At 43.6% G+C, this 21,482-nt stretch overlaps 1 protein-coding gene across 1 annotated transcript in view; it reads right to left on the bottom strand.

The window, feature by feature from the left end:
• LOC126142539 (ionotropic receptor 75a) overlaps window positions 1-21,482 on the bottom strand; it is a 179,127-nt gene that overhangs the window by 147,106 nt on the left and 10,539 nt on the right. Inside the window, exons 2-3 of the mRNA XM_049915288.1 lie at window positions 7,322-7,489; window positions 3,241-3,356 (exon numbers count right to left, since the gene is read on the bottom strand). Coding sequence (XP_049771245.1) covers window positions 3,241-3,356; window positions 7,322-7,489 — 284 coding nt within the window. The remainder of the gene's footprint in view (window positions 1-3,240; window positions 3,357-7,321; window positions 7,490-21,482) is intronic.

Raw genomic sequence — 21,482 nt, 5'->3', positions numbered from 1 at the left:
AAACGTACCTGTGGACTCTTGGAGGCATACGAAAACAAGAGGCAAGACTCGTCCAGACATCGTGATTGAATATTGTGCCGTATACGAATGCGTCACCTTGTTCATGTCGTGTCGGGTTACCAGGACAGCCTTTGACCCTTTTTCGGCGAGAGTTCTGTTGAACGTGGACTGGTACTGGCACCCTGACAAACAAAATATAAAAATATAGTTTATATAAGAAATATACGAAATCTGTGTTGTCAATCATATATCAGATTATCATATTCTATCATCATGTCATATGACATTTGTGAACAGCTCTTTACGTACCTGTTTGATCAGTATTAATTACGAAATCTTTGTCGAAGTTAGTTATCAACGTTCGCGTCTGGATCCGATATGTGTCCGCTGCGGCCAAAATTTCGTCTTGGGTAGCCGTCTCTTTCCGGGAAACAAATTTTGTGATTTTCCGTTGCCGAATACCATGCTTCTTTTTAAATCCGGTGACCCATGTTTTTGAAGCTTTGAAGTTGAAATCTGGGAACTGACTTGCAGCGCCCAAGGCCCACTGCCGCAGGTTTCTGGTAGTAACTTGCTGGAAGTTTTGTCGAGCTTCTACGAAGCGATCATGCACCCATGAATCGATGGTACAATATATATCAAATTTGCTACCGCCACGTTTGATTTGCTCTTCCCACCTGGATAAATAGCCCATATTTGTCAAACGAGAGCACCCCTTTTTTTGTAGAGTTTTGAGACTCCAGCCTGGATGTTCTTTGGCCATATTGACAGCTCTAATTTTGTAGTCCAGAGAAATATAATCGTACCCTTTTTTTTTCTTCTCGTCCGGCTCGTATTCGTCTGATGATTCTTTGGCAATGGGACTCGTTTCAACGTCTCCGTAGTCATTATTATCGTCGATGTCATTAATGTCTATCAGTTCCTCATCATGAAAGAGGGTTTTTTCGGCGAGCATTTGCAGCGTATTCTGGAACATTTCTTCCCCAATTACCATGGCTTCTTCGTTGATTGATGATGACGGTTCTGCTGCGATGCGATTACTGTTACGAAGGAGGCTTTCAAAATACACCAACGCATCTTTCAATAGTTGTTTCGCCACTTCACTGTGTATAGAATCTTCTTCGGTAACATTACTTTCATGCGAAGGACCCGGATCGCTCTCCAATTGTGCCGTCTCCATTTTTCCGTTTGTTTAACAGGATGTACCAAAGCTCCACGCACTGATTTTCGACGATGTTATAAGTTGCGCTAGGGACCGCATCTACCTTCTTTCAAAGTTAGCAGGCAACTACGCTGTTATGCGGCGGCTCGTTTCGCCCCATTCAACATCTGTCCTTCAAGTGCAGCGAGCGAGTAACGGAGTTTATATTTCATACCTGCCACAGCAAATTTGTGTTCGTGGGGTCTCTATTCTAATTCGAACGTTTGACTTACAATATACGTAATCGTTTCGGAATATCGTTTCTACGTCTTCTTTCAACAACTTATTATATGCATAATTGTTGCAACTGATTGCCGGGAATTATATATAATGTATGTGTGTGTGTGTGTGTGTGTGTGTGTGTGTATACATTTGAATTACAAAAAAACCAATGATAAAAAAAAGCTGCATAGTGCGGGATTCGATCCGGGGACCTTCGGATTACGAACCCGAGCGTTTACCGCTGCGCCACGACGCTGTTGAGAATTGTTGTTCGTAGAGAGTATTTCACCGCAGCGGCAGCGCAGCGGCAGCGCAGCGACAGTTAAATGTCGATTTTCTCAACAACGGCTGAGAAGTGCATCTTGGTGCTTTGCCACATTACACCTCTGGCCACGAGCTTTTATTATGCGCAGTATGAATCGAATCTGAATTTCACAATTGGCGGCCTCCCCTTGTAATATTTACGTTTTTATATCACGAATAAAATTTCAGATTTAGATATGACGCATATATGCATTTCGCTGCAGAGTAATTCACTGCATAGCAGCGCTTGTTTCCACAAATACTCTATCACTCTAGTAAAATGGGGATTACTTGCTTCCTCCTACAGAAAGAGAGGCGTTGTTCCACTATAAGGAGAACGCAGCGATAATAAGGGATTAAAATGGACTTGGACGTGATTCAGAAACACTGTAGCAGCAAATGAAGACCACTGCAGCAGAAGAAAAGCGCGAGAAGGAACAATTTAATCTGTAATGCTTTGACCAGACTGGCTGGGCTAAATGTTGTCCATATACAGTGACCGCTTGAGGTACAGCCCTGGACGGCGCCCTCTGTCAAAGACGCGCCAGATGCTGAGAGTCCGTCCCGGGCATTCATCCTGCCACTACTGTACGTCAGGAGAATTTTTTTTTCTTACGTCCTCTGTGCGGTCGTTCTGCTGTTGAGAATAGTGTGACGGGTACGATTGGAGACAGATAATGCAACTGAAGATAAGAAGACGTGTAGTATCATATAAAGCATACAAGGATTAAACTGAGCTTATACTAAGAATCTGTGGTTCGGGACTGGACACAAGTGTAGAAACTTACAGTACATCTTGAACCTCGTATGTACAAAACTATCGCTATCTTCCATCTCAATATTGGGCTGGACACTAATCCTAGTCCCGTTGGAGGGACGAAGGTGACAAAGTAAAGACTCTGCTGTACGCAGGATATCCATCTTATGTGGACAACATGCAGTTTGTGAGGTGACGGGACGCTTTTTAGAAATATTTATTCTGGCGTCTGCGTGTGGTATCCTGCTGAAGGACTTGTGGGAGTGATCGCAGACCTAATGCCTTGTCAAGCTGATGCGGAAAGAGTTGTTATCCGAGGCGCAGGTGAGGAATGGATGCATCCACAAGGCGTAGGACTCAATAGTTAACTGACGACAGGCAGTTTGCTAAGCGAAGGAACATCGGCCGCTATAAATTGCGAGTGGTCTTCGACCGTGAGAACTGTGGACAAATAAAATGCTGAACAAAGATGTTGAATGTGTAACAAGTCAAGTAGCTTTATTACTCGGTATACCATCATATTTCACTCTTACCTACATGTTCGCGTGTGTTTTCCAATTACGTATTCTTCAAAATCCAATTAACTGCATAGGTAGGTCATCAGTGCTTACCCAAAATGTCAGTGTTTCTACGAGGTCTCAGTTTCGTTATTGATTCCAGATTTTTCTTACGATTGTGCCGTATTAGAAGCCTGTGTAAAAGCAGTTTAAAGCAGTTCAATATTTGCCTGAAATTTTCATAAAATCTTTAAACTTACGTGAAATTAAAATTCTGTCCCAGGTATTCGATGAGAGGATATGTAATCTTCGTCCAGGTGTCGAGGTGAGGCAGTCGTAAATCATACATCCCAGTAAAATATTTCGGGAACAGAATCTGCGAGAAATGTATTAGTTATTACGAGCAGAAGTCTTATACATATTTGAGACAAATGTGTTGCTACGAAACATGGGCATTCATTTTCAAAATTCCGACATTAGTGAAACACTTTCAGTGTACAGAATAAGAATAATGAAAAGCAGAAAGCTTTCTTCTTAGTAGTTCTTTACAGCACACAGATACTAAACATCCCAATTCCAGGCACTTTTTTGTTTGACTGATTAAATGTGGGGTGATAAAGACCATAAGTAATTTATACGGTAAATATTGATAGTACTTTAAAGGCGTAAGATAAAATCATAGATTACAGCTAGTCAATGTAACAATCATCATCCTAGCCTCATAAATGTTAGTTTTAGAAATAACAAAAAAGTAGGTTGGGACAGACAGACTCCAGCGGTACTAAATGCAAAAAACCATGAATAAATTTTAATGTGTTACAAATATAAAACCGACTGACAAGGAGAAAATCGCGTATTTTGAAAATAATAGCTTTGAAAGCAAGGGAGATATATTTCCGATGCGCTTGGGGCCCCATAAGGATCCAAGCGGTTCTAAGAAGGGTACAACAAGAGATGAGGCAAGGGACCCTAACAATGGCTATAAACATAAGGGGGAAATATTATTTTCATTGTTTCATTCAGACGTTTCGTGTAACTGCTGTTCAGTAAGTTACAGTTAGTATTCTGTTTCCGTAAATGCTACATTCAACAGGCATATGTACAATTAAAATTTTGGTCAGACTGACCCCAGTCTTCTAGGATGATTAATAATCCAAAGAGCTTCATCACAGGTAACGTGAGAATCGCTTTAATCACTCTATGTGACCTCTCCTGTCTTTGAAAGCGAACGTTTTTATTGAACTCGTGTAGCTGAAAACATCACAGCAGATGCAATCATACTTACAGAGGCTCCTTTTAACTAACTTCCAATTTAATTAACCTTTCTACAGTTACATTCGTTTAAAATGCTCTTGTAATTAATATTTTGCGATTAAGATTCCCACACATTGTTCGTAATCTAAACATGCTTGGGTTGCTGTCAGAAGATTAAGTGAACAATAATACTGTTACAAAAAAAAATGATTATTACGACGACACGAAGTAATCATGTTTATGGGCAACAATGGCCATTCATGTAGCCTTACGGCATCTGTAGTCAGGTATTACAGTGTAAGAAAGTATAGGAAAGAGAGGCTAAAGAGCACATCAGAACCGATGTAATTTTTGAAAAGAGGAGTTGTTTAGAGGTAGATGTCAAATTTTCCGTATGCTGCCACACATAAGTGGCTGATGACATGGAATGCAACGCAACTTGATTTCTTCCACAAATAAATGCATGCAAGCGATAGTCAATAAAATATTTCTTGAACACATAACGATAGTGGTGAATATTTGCAATTACACAAAGAAATTAATGACATTATCTGCCAGTCAGCATTGATTTAAATCAATGGGCAAAGTTGAAAATTTTGTGCTGGACCGGGATTCGAGCCCAGGTCTCCTGCTTACCACTGCACCATCCGGACACAGTGATCACTCTCCCGTCAGACCCAGATTCTCTACTTATCCACAAACTACTAATGTAGTGCCCCTTGCACATTATCCCCATTACTCGCTGCATTTCGCCGATTCCCATAAGAGTTTGAACATGGTGTGCATCCCAACAGAAGTGATCAATTGTAGCTCCTCGCCTTAATTAGATACGTGATGTTTGTTCTTTCGGACGTGCACGAAAGAAAGACACCACATATATCTGCAATGGCATTGTGTGTCCTTTCTCACCTACTATGGAAAATAGTGCAACCATATAAGAAGCTTTAGTAAACTCTCTCAGAAGAACCGACACCGACGATAAGGAACTAGAAGTCAGCTATTAGCCTGAAATAATGTAGCACAAATTCAACAGATTGTAGCAGATTGTAGTGAAGAGCAATCTGTAACTTTTTATCATTGTTCCCATTAGGTGGCACTCTCCAGTACGTGTCACAAGAAGTACAGTACCCATCAACTGCACAGCTGTAATGCGCCCCATACAAAGTGATTCACCTAGGAGATTGACGTGCATTTTGAGGAGACAAAAGGAGCGATCTTCAATACTTGCTAAAAACATTATAAAGCCGAAATCGCATAAATATTTCTTTATTTAAAACAACCGATTTCCACAGACTCTGCTGGCATCTTCAGGTCTCAAAAAATATTTTTGCTATGAAGCGTTTTAATTGTAAGTTGGACGTTTGGCCAAATTGTCATGCGGATAAAAACAGCACATTATAAAAAGTTTGTCATAACCGAAATACACTCCTGGAAATTGAAATAAGAACACCGTGAATTCATTGTCCCAGGAAGGGGAAACTTTATTGACACATTCCTGGGGTCAGATACATCACATGATCACACTGACAGAACCACAGGCACATACACACAGGCAACAGAGCATGCACAATGTCGGCACTAGTACAGTGTATATCCACCTTTCGCAGCAATGCAGGCTGCTATTCTCCCATGGAGACGATCGTAGAGATGCTGGATGTAGTCCTGTGGAACGGCTTGCCATGCCATTTCCACCTGGGCCTCAGTTGGACCAGCGTTCGTGCTGGACGTGCAGACCGCGTGAGACGACGCTTCATCCAGTCCCAAACATGCTCAATGGGGGACAGATCCGGAGATCTTGCTGGCCAGGGTACACCTTCTAGAGCACGTTGGCTGGCACGGGATACATGCGGACGTGCATTGTCCTGTTGGAACAGCAAGTTCCCTTGCCGGTCTAGGAATGGTAGAAAGATGGGTTCGATGACGGTTTGGATGTACCGTGCACTATTCAGTGTCCCCTCGACGATCACCAGTGGTGTACGGCCAGTGTAGGAGATCGCTCCCCACACCATGATGCCCGGTGTTGGCCCTGTGTGCCTCGGTCGTATGCAGTCCTGATTGTGGCGCTCACCTGCACGGCGCCAAACACGCATACGACCATCATTGGCACCAAGGCAGAAGCGACTCTCATCGCTGAAGACGACACGTCTCCATTCGTCCCTCCATTCACGCCTGTCGCGACACCACTGGAGGCGGGCTGCATGATGTTGGGGCGTGAGCGGAAGACGGCCTAACGGTGTGCGGGACCGTAGCCCAGCTTCATAGAGACGGTTGCTAATGGTCCTCGCCGATACCCCAGGAGCAACAGTGTCCCTAATTTGCTGGGAAGTGGCGGTGCGGTCCCCTACGGCACTGCGTAGGATCCTACGGTCTTGGCGTGCATCCGTGCGTCGCTGCTGTCCGGTCCCAGGTCGACGGGCACGTGCACCTTCCGCCGACCACTGGCGACAACATCGATGTACTGTGGAGACCTCACGCCCCACGTGTTGAGCAATTCGGCGGTACGTCCACCCGGCCTCCCGCATGCCCACTATACGCCCTCGCTCAAAGTCCGTCAACTGCGCATACGGTTCACGTCCACGCTGTCGCGGCATGCTAGCAGTGTTAAAGACTGCGATGGAGCTCCGTATGCCACGGCAAACTGGCTGACACTGACGGCGGCGGTGCACAAATGCTGCGCAGCTAGCGCCATTCGACGGTCAACACCGCGGTTGCTGGTGTGTCCGCTGTGCCGTGCGTGTGATCATTGCTTGTACAGCCCTCTCGCAGTGTCCGGAGCAAGTATGGTGGGTCTGACACACCGGTGTCAATGTGTCCTTTTTTCCATTTCCAGGAGTGTATTTACAAATATAAATCTTTATGTTTTTTAAATTTTTTAGGTATCGCACACCTTTTACAATGTGCTATTTTTATTCACATGATAACTTGTGAAGTATAACTTAAAATAAACACGATTCATCAGAAAAATATTTTTTAACACTTGAAGATGATGGCAAAGTCTGTCGAAACCGGTTGTTTTAAATAAAGAAATATTTATGCGACTATATCTTTGGAATTATTTTATTTAGTAAGCGTCAATTTAGCGAGTACCGCGGCTCCGGCTTTCAGCTTGGCCCCGTGGAGACTGTTGCGTCGTTTCGACGTGTCGGGTCGTGGCAGCAGGTACAGGCTGACTCCGGAGTCCCGCCTCACCGCCCAACCGGCGAGAGAGATGTTCAGCACCGGGGTGAAACTTGTCAGCCGGTACACGTCCAGCAGCTGAAACACACACACGGCACACAGCACACCGGCTGTTAGCTGAAATGTACTAGTAGATCAATACAGTTACCGTAAAATGATTACATGATGATCAGACGTGATTAAAAGCTACACATATTTTGCTACACAATTAATGCGACGACAATACCCGATACATTCTCTTCCATTGCCATCCAGAAAGTCGCAGCAACTACTATATGAATATTTAATATCACAGTCTATGTCAAACACGGTTGGTATTTGTATACAGGGTATACCACGAGGAATAATAAGTATTCAAGCCTACGACAGCAACGATCATCCGAAGCAAAAATGTCTAATAAACGCGAGCTCTAAAACACATACCTTAAGAGATTTGACTACTCCTTTGATACTGTGAAACAAATCTCATTTCCTGCAACCACTTTACTTTCCATATTTTGAAAGGTGGTACTTTGGACGAAAACATGAAAAAAAAATGTCGAATAAACACGGGTTGTAAAGTGCTTAACTTAAGAGAGACGAGCACTTGTTCATCTTCATTACTGTGAAACACTTCTCTTGTACCGGACAAGTCCTCATAGCTCTTAAGTATTGCAGTCTGGAGCCCATGTTCACTGCAATTTTTTCTTGGTTTGGACCAAACTACCTCATCCCAAAATACGGAAAGCGTTTATAAATAGCGAAGATGAACAATTGCTCATAACTGTTACGGTGTGCATTTTAGAAATCACGTTTACTAGACTTCCTTGATTCGAATTATCGTTCCTGTCATATTCCGGAATATTGGCATTTCCTCTTGTGACAGTTACAGATTAAAGTCCTTATGCATTGTTCCACAGACTCCATCATGAAGGATTATCCTCAGAAATGACCCAGAATAAAGACAAAAACAGATACAGTAGTTATGAAATTAGTAACTGCACAGTATAAAAATCGAAAGACATGATAGAAAAGCAGTATCTGAGTAGGGATTGAGATGTTATTCAGTCTGTGCATTGAGAAAGCAGTACAGGGTAGCAAAGAAAAGTTTAGAAAGGGATTAAAGTTTAAGGAAAAGAAACAGAAACTTTGAGGTTTTTCCAGTGACACCGTAATTATGGCAGAGACAGCAAAGGACTTGCGAAAGCAGTTAAATGGAAGATAATGCTGAGAGCAGGTTATAGGCTGAACAACTACAAGTAGGGAAGGGCAATGGAATGCAGTCAGATTAAACCAGGCGACGCTGATGCTATTGGATCAGATCAGTAAAAGTAGTAGGTCAATTTTGCTCTTTTGGTAGGAAAATAACACGACCAACGAAGTAAAGATGATATGAAATACAGACTGGCTTTAGTAAAAAAAGCCGCTTGTATAAAAGAGGAATTTTTTAACTTTTAATATAAACAGATATCAAGCAGTTCAGACAAGAATAGAATCTTTCGAATTGTGCTACACAAGAAAGCTGAAGCTTAGAGTATAAGATTGCGTAATTAACGAGGAAGTACTGAATCGAATTCTGGAGAAAAATATACGTGATACAATTTGACGAAGCGAAGAGATACGTTGATAGCAGACATCGAGGTATTCTCAGTTTCACGGAGGAAGGGTGGGATAAATACTGTAAGGAAGTTTAAATGTATGTAAGCTGCAGTAGTGATGCAGATATGAAGAAGCTGGTTCTAGCTTTAATATTGCAACCTTCTTTGCTGTACTGATTCACGATAACAATTACATTCACGAGTAGCAATATGACACAAGACGTTTAATCACAATTTAATAATACAAACACAATGCAATTTAAATGCCTTATCAATCTTAATTGACTTGACTGTTTTCGGTCGTCGGAAAGGGCAATGAACGGCTTCAAGTGGCATAAACTAATCAAGTGTTTGATCCATATACTTCACTGCAATGGTCATCTTGTGAAACACTACCGATTTTGTTGCTAGGTTTAATGTCTGTGCTGTTGAGCCTACTCATTTGTCTGGATCGGAAAATTATTATCTTTCCTCATGCAGCTTACAAAGAAATTCTGAGGCACAAAAGCAAGGAGCCTCTTCTTTCTACAGAGTGGTGTAAGAGGTGTGCACCGTTATTGTAATGAATAACTCTGTCGTGTGTTGTTCCGTTTCTGTCTTGGACGAATGAGTCTGATGCTTGTGGACAAGGGCAGGATAATTTCTCGTCTGTAATCTGAATGCCACCAAGGGAAACACAGAGATAATATTCACAGCAGGTGACCAGGTTAGCTTCAGTAGCGTCATTTGGCGTCACTAAGGGAAACACTTCTATAGAATGTAATATTACAAACAATTTTATATGAAGAGCACCCACAGTTGCTGACAGTCATGACGAATGAAAACATCGCTGATAGGTGGTAAAACCATACTACCGGTTTCACGGCTTACAGAACTTCCTGACATTAATCCATTATAGGTGAAGCGTACTAGGCACTAGGCACTAGGCACTAGGCACTAGGACGACGAGATGACAGTGAACTCCAGCTCTAGCCTTCGTTCCTCTAGTTTTTTTTAATACTGACAGTATTCTAAGACTGGCAATACCTTGGCTAAGAACGCTGGTTTCAACTTTTTCTTTTTAAATAATCAGAGGGAGGGGCGGCTTGGTAGAGGAGCAGATGGTCAGAGGGTGGAGGAGCCGATGGACAAAGAGAGGGAGGAGGGTGACTCAACAGAGAGAGGGTAGGAGGAGATGCACAAGGAGTGGGGATAGTGGAGGTGGGGAGAAGGAGGGGTAAGGGAGAAAGCACAGCGAGACGAGGAAAGAGGAGATGGAATAATAGAATTGGAATAAATACAGACCCTGGAGCGATTTTTTTTGTCAGTTTTCTGACTGGTTCGATGCGGCCCGCCACGAGATCCTCTCATGTGTCAACCTCTTCATCTCAGAGTGGCATTTGCAACAGCGCTTCCAACTTACATCCTCAATTAGTTGCTGGATGTATTCAAATCTCTATCTTCCTCTATAGTTTTTCCCTCTACAGCTGCCTCTAGTACCATGGCAGTTATTCTGTGATGTCTTAACACCTCTCCTACTATTCTGTTCCTTCTTGTTTTCAATGTTGTCCATATATTCCTTTCTTCGTCGATCCTGCGAAGGATCTTTTCACTCCTTACCTTATCGGCCCACCTACTTTTCGATATTTTTCTGTAGCATCGCATCTCAAATGCTTCCATTCTCTTCTTATCCGATTTTCACTCAGTCCATATCTCACTGCGATACAATGCGGTGCTGCAAACGTAAATTTTCAGAAGTTTTTTCCTCAAATTAGGGCCTATGTTTGTTACTAGTAGACATGTCTTTGCCAGGCATGTCCTTTCTGCCAGTGCTAGTCTGGTTTTGATGTCCTCCTTCCTCCGTCCGCCATTGGGTATTTTGCTAAATAGGTAGCGGAATTCCTTACCTTAATCTACTTCGTGATCACCAACCCTGATGTTGAGTTTCTCACTGTTCTCATATCTGCTACTTATCACTACTCTCATCTTTCTTTGATTCACTCTTAAACCATATTCTGCACTCATTAGGGTGTTCACACTATGCGAAAGATTCTATAATTCTTCTTCACTCTTACTCAGGATAGCAATGCCATCAGGGAATCTTACCATTGATCTCATTTCGCCTTGAATTTTAATACCATTCTTGTATTTTTCCTTTACTTCCGTCATTACTTCTTCTATGTATAGACTGAACACTAGCAGCGAAAGACTAAATCCTGTCTTATGCCTTTTTTAATACAAGCCCTTCTTTCTTGATCTCCCACGCTTGTTGTTCCCATTCTTTTTGTACATGGAGCACCGGAATCTCCATATAGCTTACCCCTATTTTTCCTAGAATTTTGGACATCTGGCTCCATCTGACACTGTCGACAGTTTCCTGCATGTCGACAAACCCTGCGAAAGTGTCTTGATTTTCCTTTAATCTTGTTTCCATTATCAGTTCAACGTCATAACTGCCTCTCTGGTGCCTTTACCTTACGTAGTTCTAGGCGCTTCAGTCCGGAACTGTGATGCTGCTACGGTCGCTTCTTCGAATCTTGCCTCGGGCATGGATGTGAGTTCTGTCGCCGCGCGGGATTAGCCGAGTGGTCTCAGGCGCTGCAGTCATGGACTGTGCGGATGATCCTGGTGGAGGTTCAAGTCCTCCCACGGGCATGGGTGTGTGTGTTTGTCTTTAGGATAATTTAGGATAAGTAGTGCGTAAGCTTAGGGACTGATGACCTTAGCAGTTAAATCCCATAAGATTTCACACACATTTGAACTTTTTTTTTGTTCTGTCCTTAGGTTAGATAGGTTTAAGTAGTTCTAAGTCTAGGGGACTGATGACCTCAGATGTTAAGTCTCATAGTGCTCAGAGCCAGTTGAACCACACACAAACAATACACATATTTTGCAGAACTTCATTTGTAAATAACAATTTTCAACTTTGAAAAATGCAGTGTAAATGTTTCTCTTGTGTGTCCGTCCCAGTAGGCGTTCACTTGTTTAAAAGTACGTTTGATGCCAAATCTGAAATTTGTTTGATACCCACAAGATAGGGAAACTAAACCAACACATGTGTGAACAGAAAGGAATGACACGCCACATATACAGAAGACCTTGCACAACAACACGGAAAAACACAACACGCAGGAAATGACCAAATGCAACCTACAACACAGAATATTTCACACAATAGGCAACATTTTAATGAAAGAGGAGCGTCAAATAGCATGTAGGACAGACAACAGGATACAGTAAAAGCTCAGAACAAAGGAAACACCCACAGGCACATCCAACACACCTGGCATATACGAACATATATGCAACACTTGTCAGTCACTACACACAGGGCAAACCTGCAGCAACTTTAAAAGAAGATATTCAAAACGCCTCAGAGGTCCCATAGCACGTTGTCTCACTACCTAACAGCACGAATCCAGCTACAGCCGGTACTATACACTTAAAACAGAAGAAAACTTCCATAACGAAAGACACTGACAGAAGCAAAACAGATTATAAACAAGTACAGACACTCTAAACACTGGCTCTAAGCACTATGGGACTTAACATCTGACGTCATCAGTCCCCTAGACTTAGGAACTAATTAAACCTAACTAACCTAAGTACATCTCACACATCCATGCCCGAGGCAGGATTCGAACCTGCGACCATAGCAGGCCCCCGGTTCCGGACTGAAGCGCCTACACCCACACTCTACAGTGGCGTACTAGTTAAAATATGAAAGAAACTTTACAGAGAAGATTACTGTAACAAATAAAAACACACACACACACTCACACATACGTACATACATGCACGCACACACGCATATAGGTACATAGAGAGCAGAATAGTGAATAAAATTCAGCTTCCGAGCTAGGGTTACTTGAGAAGAGCGAACGCTAATTGGGACTGAACAGAAAACAGCGAAATTTACCCTGTGCATTCACAAAGTTGGAAAATATTATTTTCAAACGAAGTTCTGCAAAATACGAGTAGTGTTTGTATGTGGTGCTCAGCAGCTCATGGGAAACGTATGGAAAAGGTTGGCGAAAGCAAGATGTAAGTAATCGCAAGTATAGTCACGCAATATCTTTGCACATAAATTACGTTCAGATGTAATACGATGTGTTAACTCGTCAACGAAATTTAACATCATTCAGTAGCAGATGGCAAGCACCATTACCCGATAGTGTACAGTCCCACATACCCCTATAATAGTAAATTACACTACTGGCCATTAAAATTCTACACCACGAAGATGAGTGTTTTGTGATATGCAAATGATGAGCTTTTCAGAGCATTCGTGACACCTACAACGTACTGTCATGAGTAAAGTTTCCAATCGATTTCTCACACACAAACAGCAGTTAACCGGCGTTGCCTGGCGAAAAGTTGTTGTGATGCCTCGTGTAAGGAGGAAAAATGCGTTCCATCACGTTTCCGACTTTGATAAAGGTCGGATAGTAGCCTGTCGCGATTGAGGTTTATCGTATCGCGAACTTGCTGCTCACGTTGGTCAGATCCAATGACTGTTAGCAGAATATGGAATCAGTGTGTTCAGGAGGGTAATACGGAACGTGCTGGATCCCAACGGCCTCGTATCACTAGCAGTCGAGATGACAAGCACCTTATCCGCATGGCTGTAACGGATCGTGCAGCCACGTCTCGATCTCTGAGTCAACTGATGGGGACGTTTCCAAGACAACAACCATCTGCACGAACAGTTCGACGAAGTTTGCAGCAGCGTGGACTATCAGCTCGGAGACCATGGCTGCGGTTACCCTTCACGCTGCATCACAGACAGGTGCGCCTGCGATGGTGTACTCAACGACGAACCTGCGTGCACGAATGGCAAAACGTCATTTTTTCGGATGAATCGAGGTTCTGTTTACAGCATCATGATGGTCGCATCCGTGTTTGGCGACATCGCGTTGAACGCACATTGGAAGCGTGTATTCTTCATCGCCATACTGTCGTATCACCCGACGTGATGGTATGGGGTGCCATTGGTTACACGTCTCGGTCACCTCTTGTTCGTATTGACGGCACTTCGAACAGTGGACGTTACATTTCAGATGTGTTACGACCTGTGGCTCTACCCTTCATTAGATTCCTGCAAAACCCTACATTTCAGCGGGGTAATGTACGACCACATGTTGCACGTCCTGTACGGGCCTCTTTGGATACAGAAAATGTTCGACTGCTGCCCTGGCCAGCACATTCTCCAGATCTCTCACTCATTGAAAACGTCTGGTCAATGGTGGCGGAGCAACTAGCTCGTCACAATACGCCAGTCACTACTCCTGATGAACTGTGGTATCGTGTTGAAGCTGCATGGGCAGCTGTACCTGTACACGCCATCCAAGCTCTGTTTGACTCAGTGCCCAGGCGTATCAAGGCCGTTATTATGATTTCTCAGGATCTATGCACCCAAATTGCGTGAAAATGTAATCACATGTCAGTTCTAGTATAATATATTTTTCCAATGAATACCCGTTTATCACCTGCATTTCTTCTTGGTGTAGCAATTTGAATGGCCAGTAGTGTAAAATAGTGGCTACAATAAACAAAAACTGTTTTTAGGTCCAGCTTTCGTTGATTAATTAGCACTTAAATCATGTTCACATTTTAAAGATTCGTATGACGAAAACAAACTGACGGTGGCACGAAGGTGCTGAAACATCTTTGTGTGTATGCAAAAAAACTTGGCCCAGTGCGAGTAGGCCTTGCGCACTAAGGTTTCCGTTGGAACTTAATTGTCTACAAAAACAGTTCATCCATCCGGGGAATCAATAATCTCAACTATTTTTTCCTATTACCGATATCGAGACAGGTGACATATTGGTCCCAGGAATTCCAGGACCAAACAAAATCTCTACAGTAGTTCCTGAGACAAGCCCGGATATCCAAAAAAAGGCGGCCATGGAACTTAAGTTCGTATATGGAGAGAGAGCAGATTTAGTAAAATATGACTACATCTTATACTCAGTAAAATTTTTCTGGTATGGTTTTGACGGGTGATGGATGCAGTGTAAGATATAATGTCAAATATATTTTTTTATGTGACATAATTGTGACATAATTGTTTTCCTTTACCGGTATGCTGAAAAATTGCTTCTTGCCAAATTTCATGATCCTAGGTCAACGGGAAGTGCCCTATAGGATTTAATGAGTGTATTTGCATGTATAAAATTATGTGACGCAAATCATCGTATCTATTAGTTGAATTCACCTACAATCTTAAATTTTGTCCACCAACAACGGGCCACAGGCCTTAATATTTGACATAAATTTTATCTTGATAAGTCAACCCATCGCCGAGAAAAAAGGGGTTTTAACAGTCGGACAGACAAAGTCGGGTTACTCCTGGCAAAATAATTCTTTTCCGTGAGAAATATTAAAAAATTACAATTTCGCGATTTATTCCTTTCTTGCAGTGTTAAACCTGGCTTTCTGCCAAATTTAATGATTGTAGGTCAATGGGGTATACCCTGCAGGTTTTAATGACCGAGAAGGGACGTGAGTCGTGCTTGGCTAGCTCAGATGGTAGAGTACTTGCACCGCGAACGGCAAAGGTCTCGAGTTCGAGTCTCTGTCTGGCACACATTTTTAATCTGCCAGGAAGTTTTAATGACCAAGTGTGCGAGTATTACACCATGCGACATAAATATACGTACCTTTTGATTGCATTGACTTAGAACTTAAATGTTGTACACCGTCATGAAGATCATGAAGTCCAATACTCTGTAACAGAGCGTAGGGAACGATGCGGGAGACCCTCACCGCCCTACTAGGCAAGGTCCTAATGGAGGTGGTTTGTCATTGCCTTCCTCCGCCCGTAATGCGGCTGAATGATGATGATGATGATCAAGACGGCACAGCAACACCCAGTCATTTCGAGGCAGGTGAAAAGCCCTGACCCCGCCGGGAATCGAACCCGGGACCCTGTGCTCGGGAAGTGAGAACGCTTCCGCGAGACCACGAGCGGACTGTATACCGTCAAGGGACTGTAGATCTTAGTATGGAACGTAAATTTTAACTGACGTAGAAAAAAGGTATCTTAACAGATGGACAGAGAGACAGACAAACAGACGGTCAATAAATGGTAAAAATATTTTTTGTGGCATATAATTAAAAATTGATAATTTTCGAATTTTTTCTTTTGTTTGTACTGTGAAAACTTGCTTCTTGTCAAATTTCGTGATTCTGGGTCAACGAGAAATACTACGTAGATTTTGATGAGCGAGTTTGCGAGTACCAGAATCTGTGACATGAATGGCTCTATCTTTTGGTTACATTGACTTGGAAGCTTAAATGTTTTACATCGTCGAGGGACCGTAGATCTTAGTATGCGACGTAAATTTGAAGTTGATACGCCTATCCGTTGCTGAGAAAAGCGTTCGACGGACAGACACACTAACAAGCAAGCGAATACACAAGTGTTCCGCTTTTACGTGCCGATTGAGGTACAGAACCTAAAAACACCGTTTTTCATGGCAGGCGGCCCTCACATCGCTAATTTTATCCGGAAACACGGCCAGTTACAGAGAAGAAAAACTAAATGATGACTAATCCATAGTGAAATGTAGCGCGATCGATAACTGGCACCACGTCTCCTGGAACATGAACTGCGACCTGAAGTGGGCGTAGCACGTTTGCCGCGGATGACGCTGACGCCGTTTCCTTGAGAGAGGCAGTGACTGAAGCAGCACGAAGAGCGCAAAACTGTGCACAACGGGCTGACTGTTCGTTCTTCACTCATGCTCATAAATTAAGGATAATGCTGATACATGGCGAAACAACGCTCTGGTGGGCGGTTTTCGAATTTATATAACCTCGGGGTATGACCATGCGGTGCATTTGACCTGCGGTCGTCGCACGATGGCGCTGGCAGCAGTCCACATACGCAGAGGTGTGTAGGTGCATGTCAGAGAACGGCTCAGCAAGTGTGCAGACGTTTTCAGACGTCATAATGGTGACTGTGCGTTGAAAATGGCTCAAAGAACACATATTGATGACGTTATGAGGGGTCGAATACTAGGGCGACTGGAGGCTGGTCAAACGCCGCAGGTCGTACCACAAGCCGTCCGTGTGCCATAAAGTGTGATCTCACGATTATGGCAACGATTCCAGCAGACAGGAAACGTCTCCAGGCGCTACAGTACGCGACGTCCGCAGTGTACAACACCACAAAAGACCGATATCTCACCATTAGTGCCCGCAAACGGCCACGGAGTACCGCAGGTAGTCTTGCTCGGGATGTTACCGCAGCCACTCTGTCTAAAGACGACTGAACAGACATGGTTTACTTGCCTGGAGACCTGCAAGGTGCATTCCACTGACCCCTGCTCACAGGCGAGCCCGTAAAGCCTAGTGCCAAGAACACAGTACATGGTCATTGGATCAGTGGTCCCAGGTTATGTTCACGGACGAGTCCAGGTACAGTCTGAACAGTGATTCTCGTCGGGTTTCCATCTGGCGCGAACCAGGAACCAGATACCACTTCCTGAATGTCATTGAAAGGGACCTGTATGGAGCTCGTTGTTTGATGGTGTGTGATGGGATTATAATTGGTGCACGTACACCACTGCATGTCTTTGCCAGAGGAACTGTAACAGGTCAGGTGTATCGGGACATCATTTTGCACCAGTATGTCCCTCCTGATGGATGATAACGCACGTCTCCACTGAGCTGGCATCGTGGAGAAGTACCTTGAAACAGAAGATATCAGGCGAATGGAGTGGCCTGTCTGTTTTCCATAGCTAAACCCAATCGAGCACGTCTGGGATGCTCTCGGTCAACGTATCGCTGCACGTGTTCAACACCCATACAACAGTTCAGGAGCTCCGAAGGGCACTGGTGCAAGAATGGAAGGCTATACCCCAGCAGCTGCTCGACCACGTGATACATAATATACCAACCCGTTGTGCGGCCTGTGTATGTGTGCATTGTGATCATATCCCATACTGATGTCGGGGTACAATGTAACGTTGATGCTTTAATTTGCTATGATGAAAGCGGTACTGATGGACAATAAAAGCGGTTTAAAAGCTGTGAGCTGCCTGGGGAAGTTAACCTTGCATTACTGTGCAACTGTTTCACCAGGTATCCAGTCTAGCTTACTAAATTCCTAACCAGACTAACATTAATTATAATCTTTTAATAGTCATACGACAACCGGTGATATATATGTAAAAAGTGAATTTAAATAAAAAGAAATAAATCAGTTTACATTTGGAAATTTATTTTAACATTGGTCATTGAAATTTCAGCATATTAAACGTGAGTTATAACTGAGCTGGTGCCTTATTTAGGACTGTGAAAATGTGAGTTTGCAATGTTACGGAACACATCAAATATGGAGGCAAGATCGGGAGACTGCATACAACACTGCATTCATAAAACAACACACAAAGAACGTTGAAACGTATGCAAGAGAAAGTTAACCACTACCAACAGATTCAAATTTTCACCCAAAGAAGATACGTTCGTAGCACAATCCTGTCCGTCATGTAATTACCACACACTGGTATACTAAATTCATATTAACTCTGTGAAATCTTCGCGAAAAGAATAGCTGAGGGCTACTTTGATGATTACACCACTTGCTTCACGTGGTCAACTTGGTTTATACAAAGGGTGTAACTCCACAATAATTTTGATAATTAAAAAAAATTAGATCGAAAAGCAATTTACAAAAGAAAAACCTCGAACTGGTTACTAACGCCTTACTGTTAACCTGACGGGTCAAACAGTTATATAAGCACGTGGTACTGGTCTCACAAAGTACACCCCACGTGGGTTGAAAATAAAGAAAAGTTGCTATATTGAAAAATATTGTCAAGACGAGACGTTATAATTACACAAGCATTCGCATTTAAGATTGATCTTAGTTAGAGTTACTGATCAACACGTGGTTCCACTTTACTCACAAAGTAGTGACAAAGCAACTACCGGAAAATAATCTGAACTTCACACGAGAATTACACTGCTCTGCAATTTAAGATAACATTAGATATTTTAGAGCTAAACCTGAAATAAAGGTGATTACATTTTCAGTTAGGCTGAACTTAAGAAATCCATTGTCCTACGGACTTAGCAGACACGCGCTTAGCCGGAGATCTTACCACTTCAGACGCTCGCCACGGACCGACTGACCTGCGCTCCTACCGAGCGTGCTTCCCAAATACAAACGGAAGTGACCAGAGGGGAGCTTCCTATACCAACATGACAACGGACGGACAGGACCATACTAGGGATAGAAACCTCTTTCCTTTTAGAAAGCGTAGCTACCTGTTCCGACGTTAGTCCTACCGTTCTCTAGCAGACAGGCTTGTCTGCTACCCTCAAGCATGCAACTACAAATACATTTGCTCATTCATCCTCTCACACAGAAGGGAAGGGGGATGACAGTATCTTATCATACACAGTGTATAAAAGAAAGCGGATGTAGGTTCCGTATGAGACTGCGTGACATGAATTACATATAAACTGTGTTTTAAGGTAAAGTAGTGTGACAGATCGTTCTTGTTTATGTGTAAAAGTAACACGTTCCACTACTCAGTATCCTCCCAGATAGTCAGAAACGCCACAGTAAATTTAGAAGAGGAATTTATGCCGTAAATGACAACAGATTTAAGAAATTAAACATGAAAGGAAACCAACAGAGACCTTTCAACATGCGTAGGAAACAGTGGCGTTTTGTAGCACATGTGTTTCGGGACAGTTTCCTCAACTTATCACCAATAACGTGAACTTACAGATCTGTGTCGTGTGTGTTCCCTATGTGCCTATGCTGTTAGCTCTAGTTTTGTGTAGTGTCACGTTGTGTGGCACCACATTCTGCAATTATCCTTAATTTATGAGCATGAGTGTACCACCCGTGTGACTTGCTAGTTTTTCTGTCAGAGCATCTTCCGTAAACGAAAGAGGTGCACTGTTTCTCTCCGCACTGTGCTCCGTCAGCTACATTTAGTTGCTTTGGTACCGAGGCTATGCTGCATTCGCAAAGGCTAATCCTGCTCCCCGCTGTTAGCGGGATAATTTTGACTGCTTCGGTTCCTGCGCACGGTTGTGTCTCGCTGCTTCTACATTCGACTCAGTCCTGCCTCATATTGTTGTTCCCTGTTCCTGTGTCTGACCAGGCGATTTGAGGAGCGTAATTTGGAAATTTGTGGTAAGTTCTATAGGACCAAACTGCTGACGTTATCGATCCCTAAGATTACACACTACTTAATCTAACTTTAACTAACTTACGCTAAGGACATTACACACACCCGTGCCCGAGGGAGAACTCAAACCACCGACGGGGGAGCCGCGCGAACCGTGGCAAGGCTCCACAGAACACGCGGCTAACCCGCGCGGAAAAATAAAGGGAAGCCAACAGCACCCGATGTTCTCAGGCGGTCACTCATCCAAGCACTAATCGGGCCCGATGTTGCTTAACTTCCGTGATCGGACGATAACTGAGGAGCGTATGACTCTTACGAAAACTTAATAGCTTTAATTTGGTACTTTTCAGAGAATTGTGGTTTGATTGTTTGTTTTGAATTTTTGGGTTATGTAATTTTATATTACGTTCATTGGGTCACTATTCCTTTGGTTTTTTTCTTTTTTGTTGTGGTACATTATGGGCTAAATTGCCAAGTCACTTTATTTATTTACACTCCTGGAAATTGAAATAAGAACACCGTGAATTCATTGCCCCAGGAAGGGGAAACTTTATTGACACATTCCTGGGGTCAGATACATCACATGATCACACTGACAGAACCACAGGCACATAGTCACAGGCAACAGAGCATGCACAATGTCGGCACTAGTACAGTGTATATCCACCTTTCGCAGCAATGCAGGCTGCTATTCTCCCATGGAGACGATCGTAGAGATGCTGGATGTAGTCCTGTGGAACGGCTTGCCATGCCATTTCCACCTGGCGCCTCAGCTGGACCAGTGTTCGTGCTGGACGTGCAGACCGCGTGAGACGACGCTTCATCCAGTCCCAAACATGCTCAATGGGGGACAGATCCGGAGATCTTGCTGGCCAGGGTAGTTGACTTACACCTTCTAGAGCACGTTGCGTGGCACGGGATACATGCGGACGTGCATTGTCCTGTTGGAACAGCAAGTTCCCTTGCCGGTCTAGGAATGGTAGAACGATGGGTTCGATGACGGTTTGGATGTACCGTGCACTATTCAGTGTCCCCTCGACGATCACCAGTGGTGTACGGCCAGTGTAGGAGATCGCTCCCCACACCATGATGCCGGGTGTTGGCCCTGTGTGCCTTGGTCGTATGCAGTCCTGATTGTGGCGCTCACCTGCACGGCGCCAAACACGCATACGACCATCATTGGCACCAAGGCAGAAGCGACTCTCATCGCTGAAGACGACACGTCTCCATTCGTCCCTCCATTCACGCCTGTCGCGACACCACTGGAGGCGGGCTGCACGATGTTGGGGCGTGAGCGGAAGACGGCCTAACGGTGTGCGGGACCGTAGCCCAGCTTCATGGAGACGGTTGCGAATGGTC

Source organism: Schistocerca cancellata, chromosome 1 (assembly GCF_023864275.1).
Source record: "Schistocerca cancellata isolate TAMUIC-IGC-003103 chromosome 1, iqSchCanc2.1, whole genome shotgun sequence".
Taxonomy (NCBI): Eukaryota; Metazoa; Arthropoda; class Insecta; order Orthoptera; family Acrididae; genus Schistocerca; species Schistocerca cancellata.
This window is presented reverse-complemented; position numbering and strand designations above follow the sequence as displayed.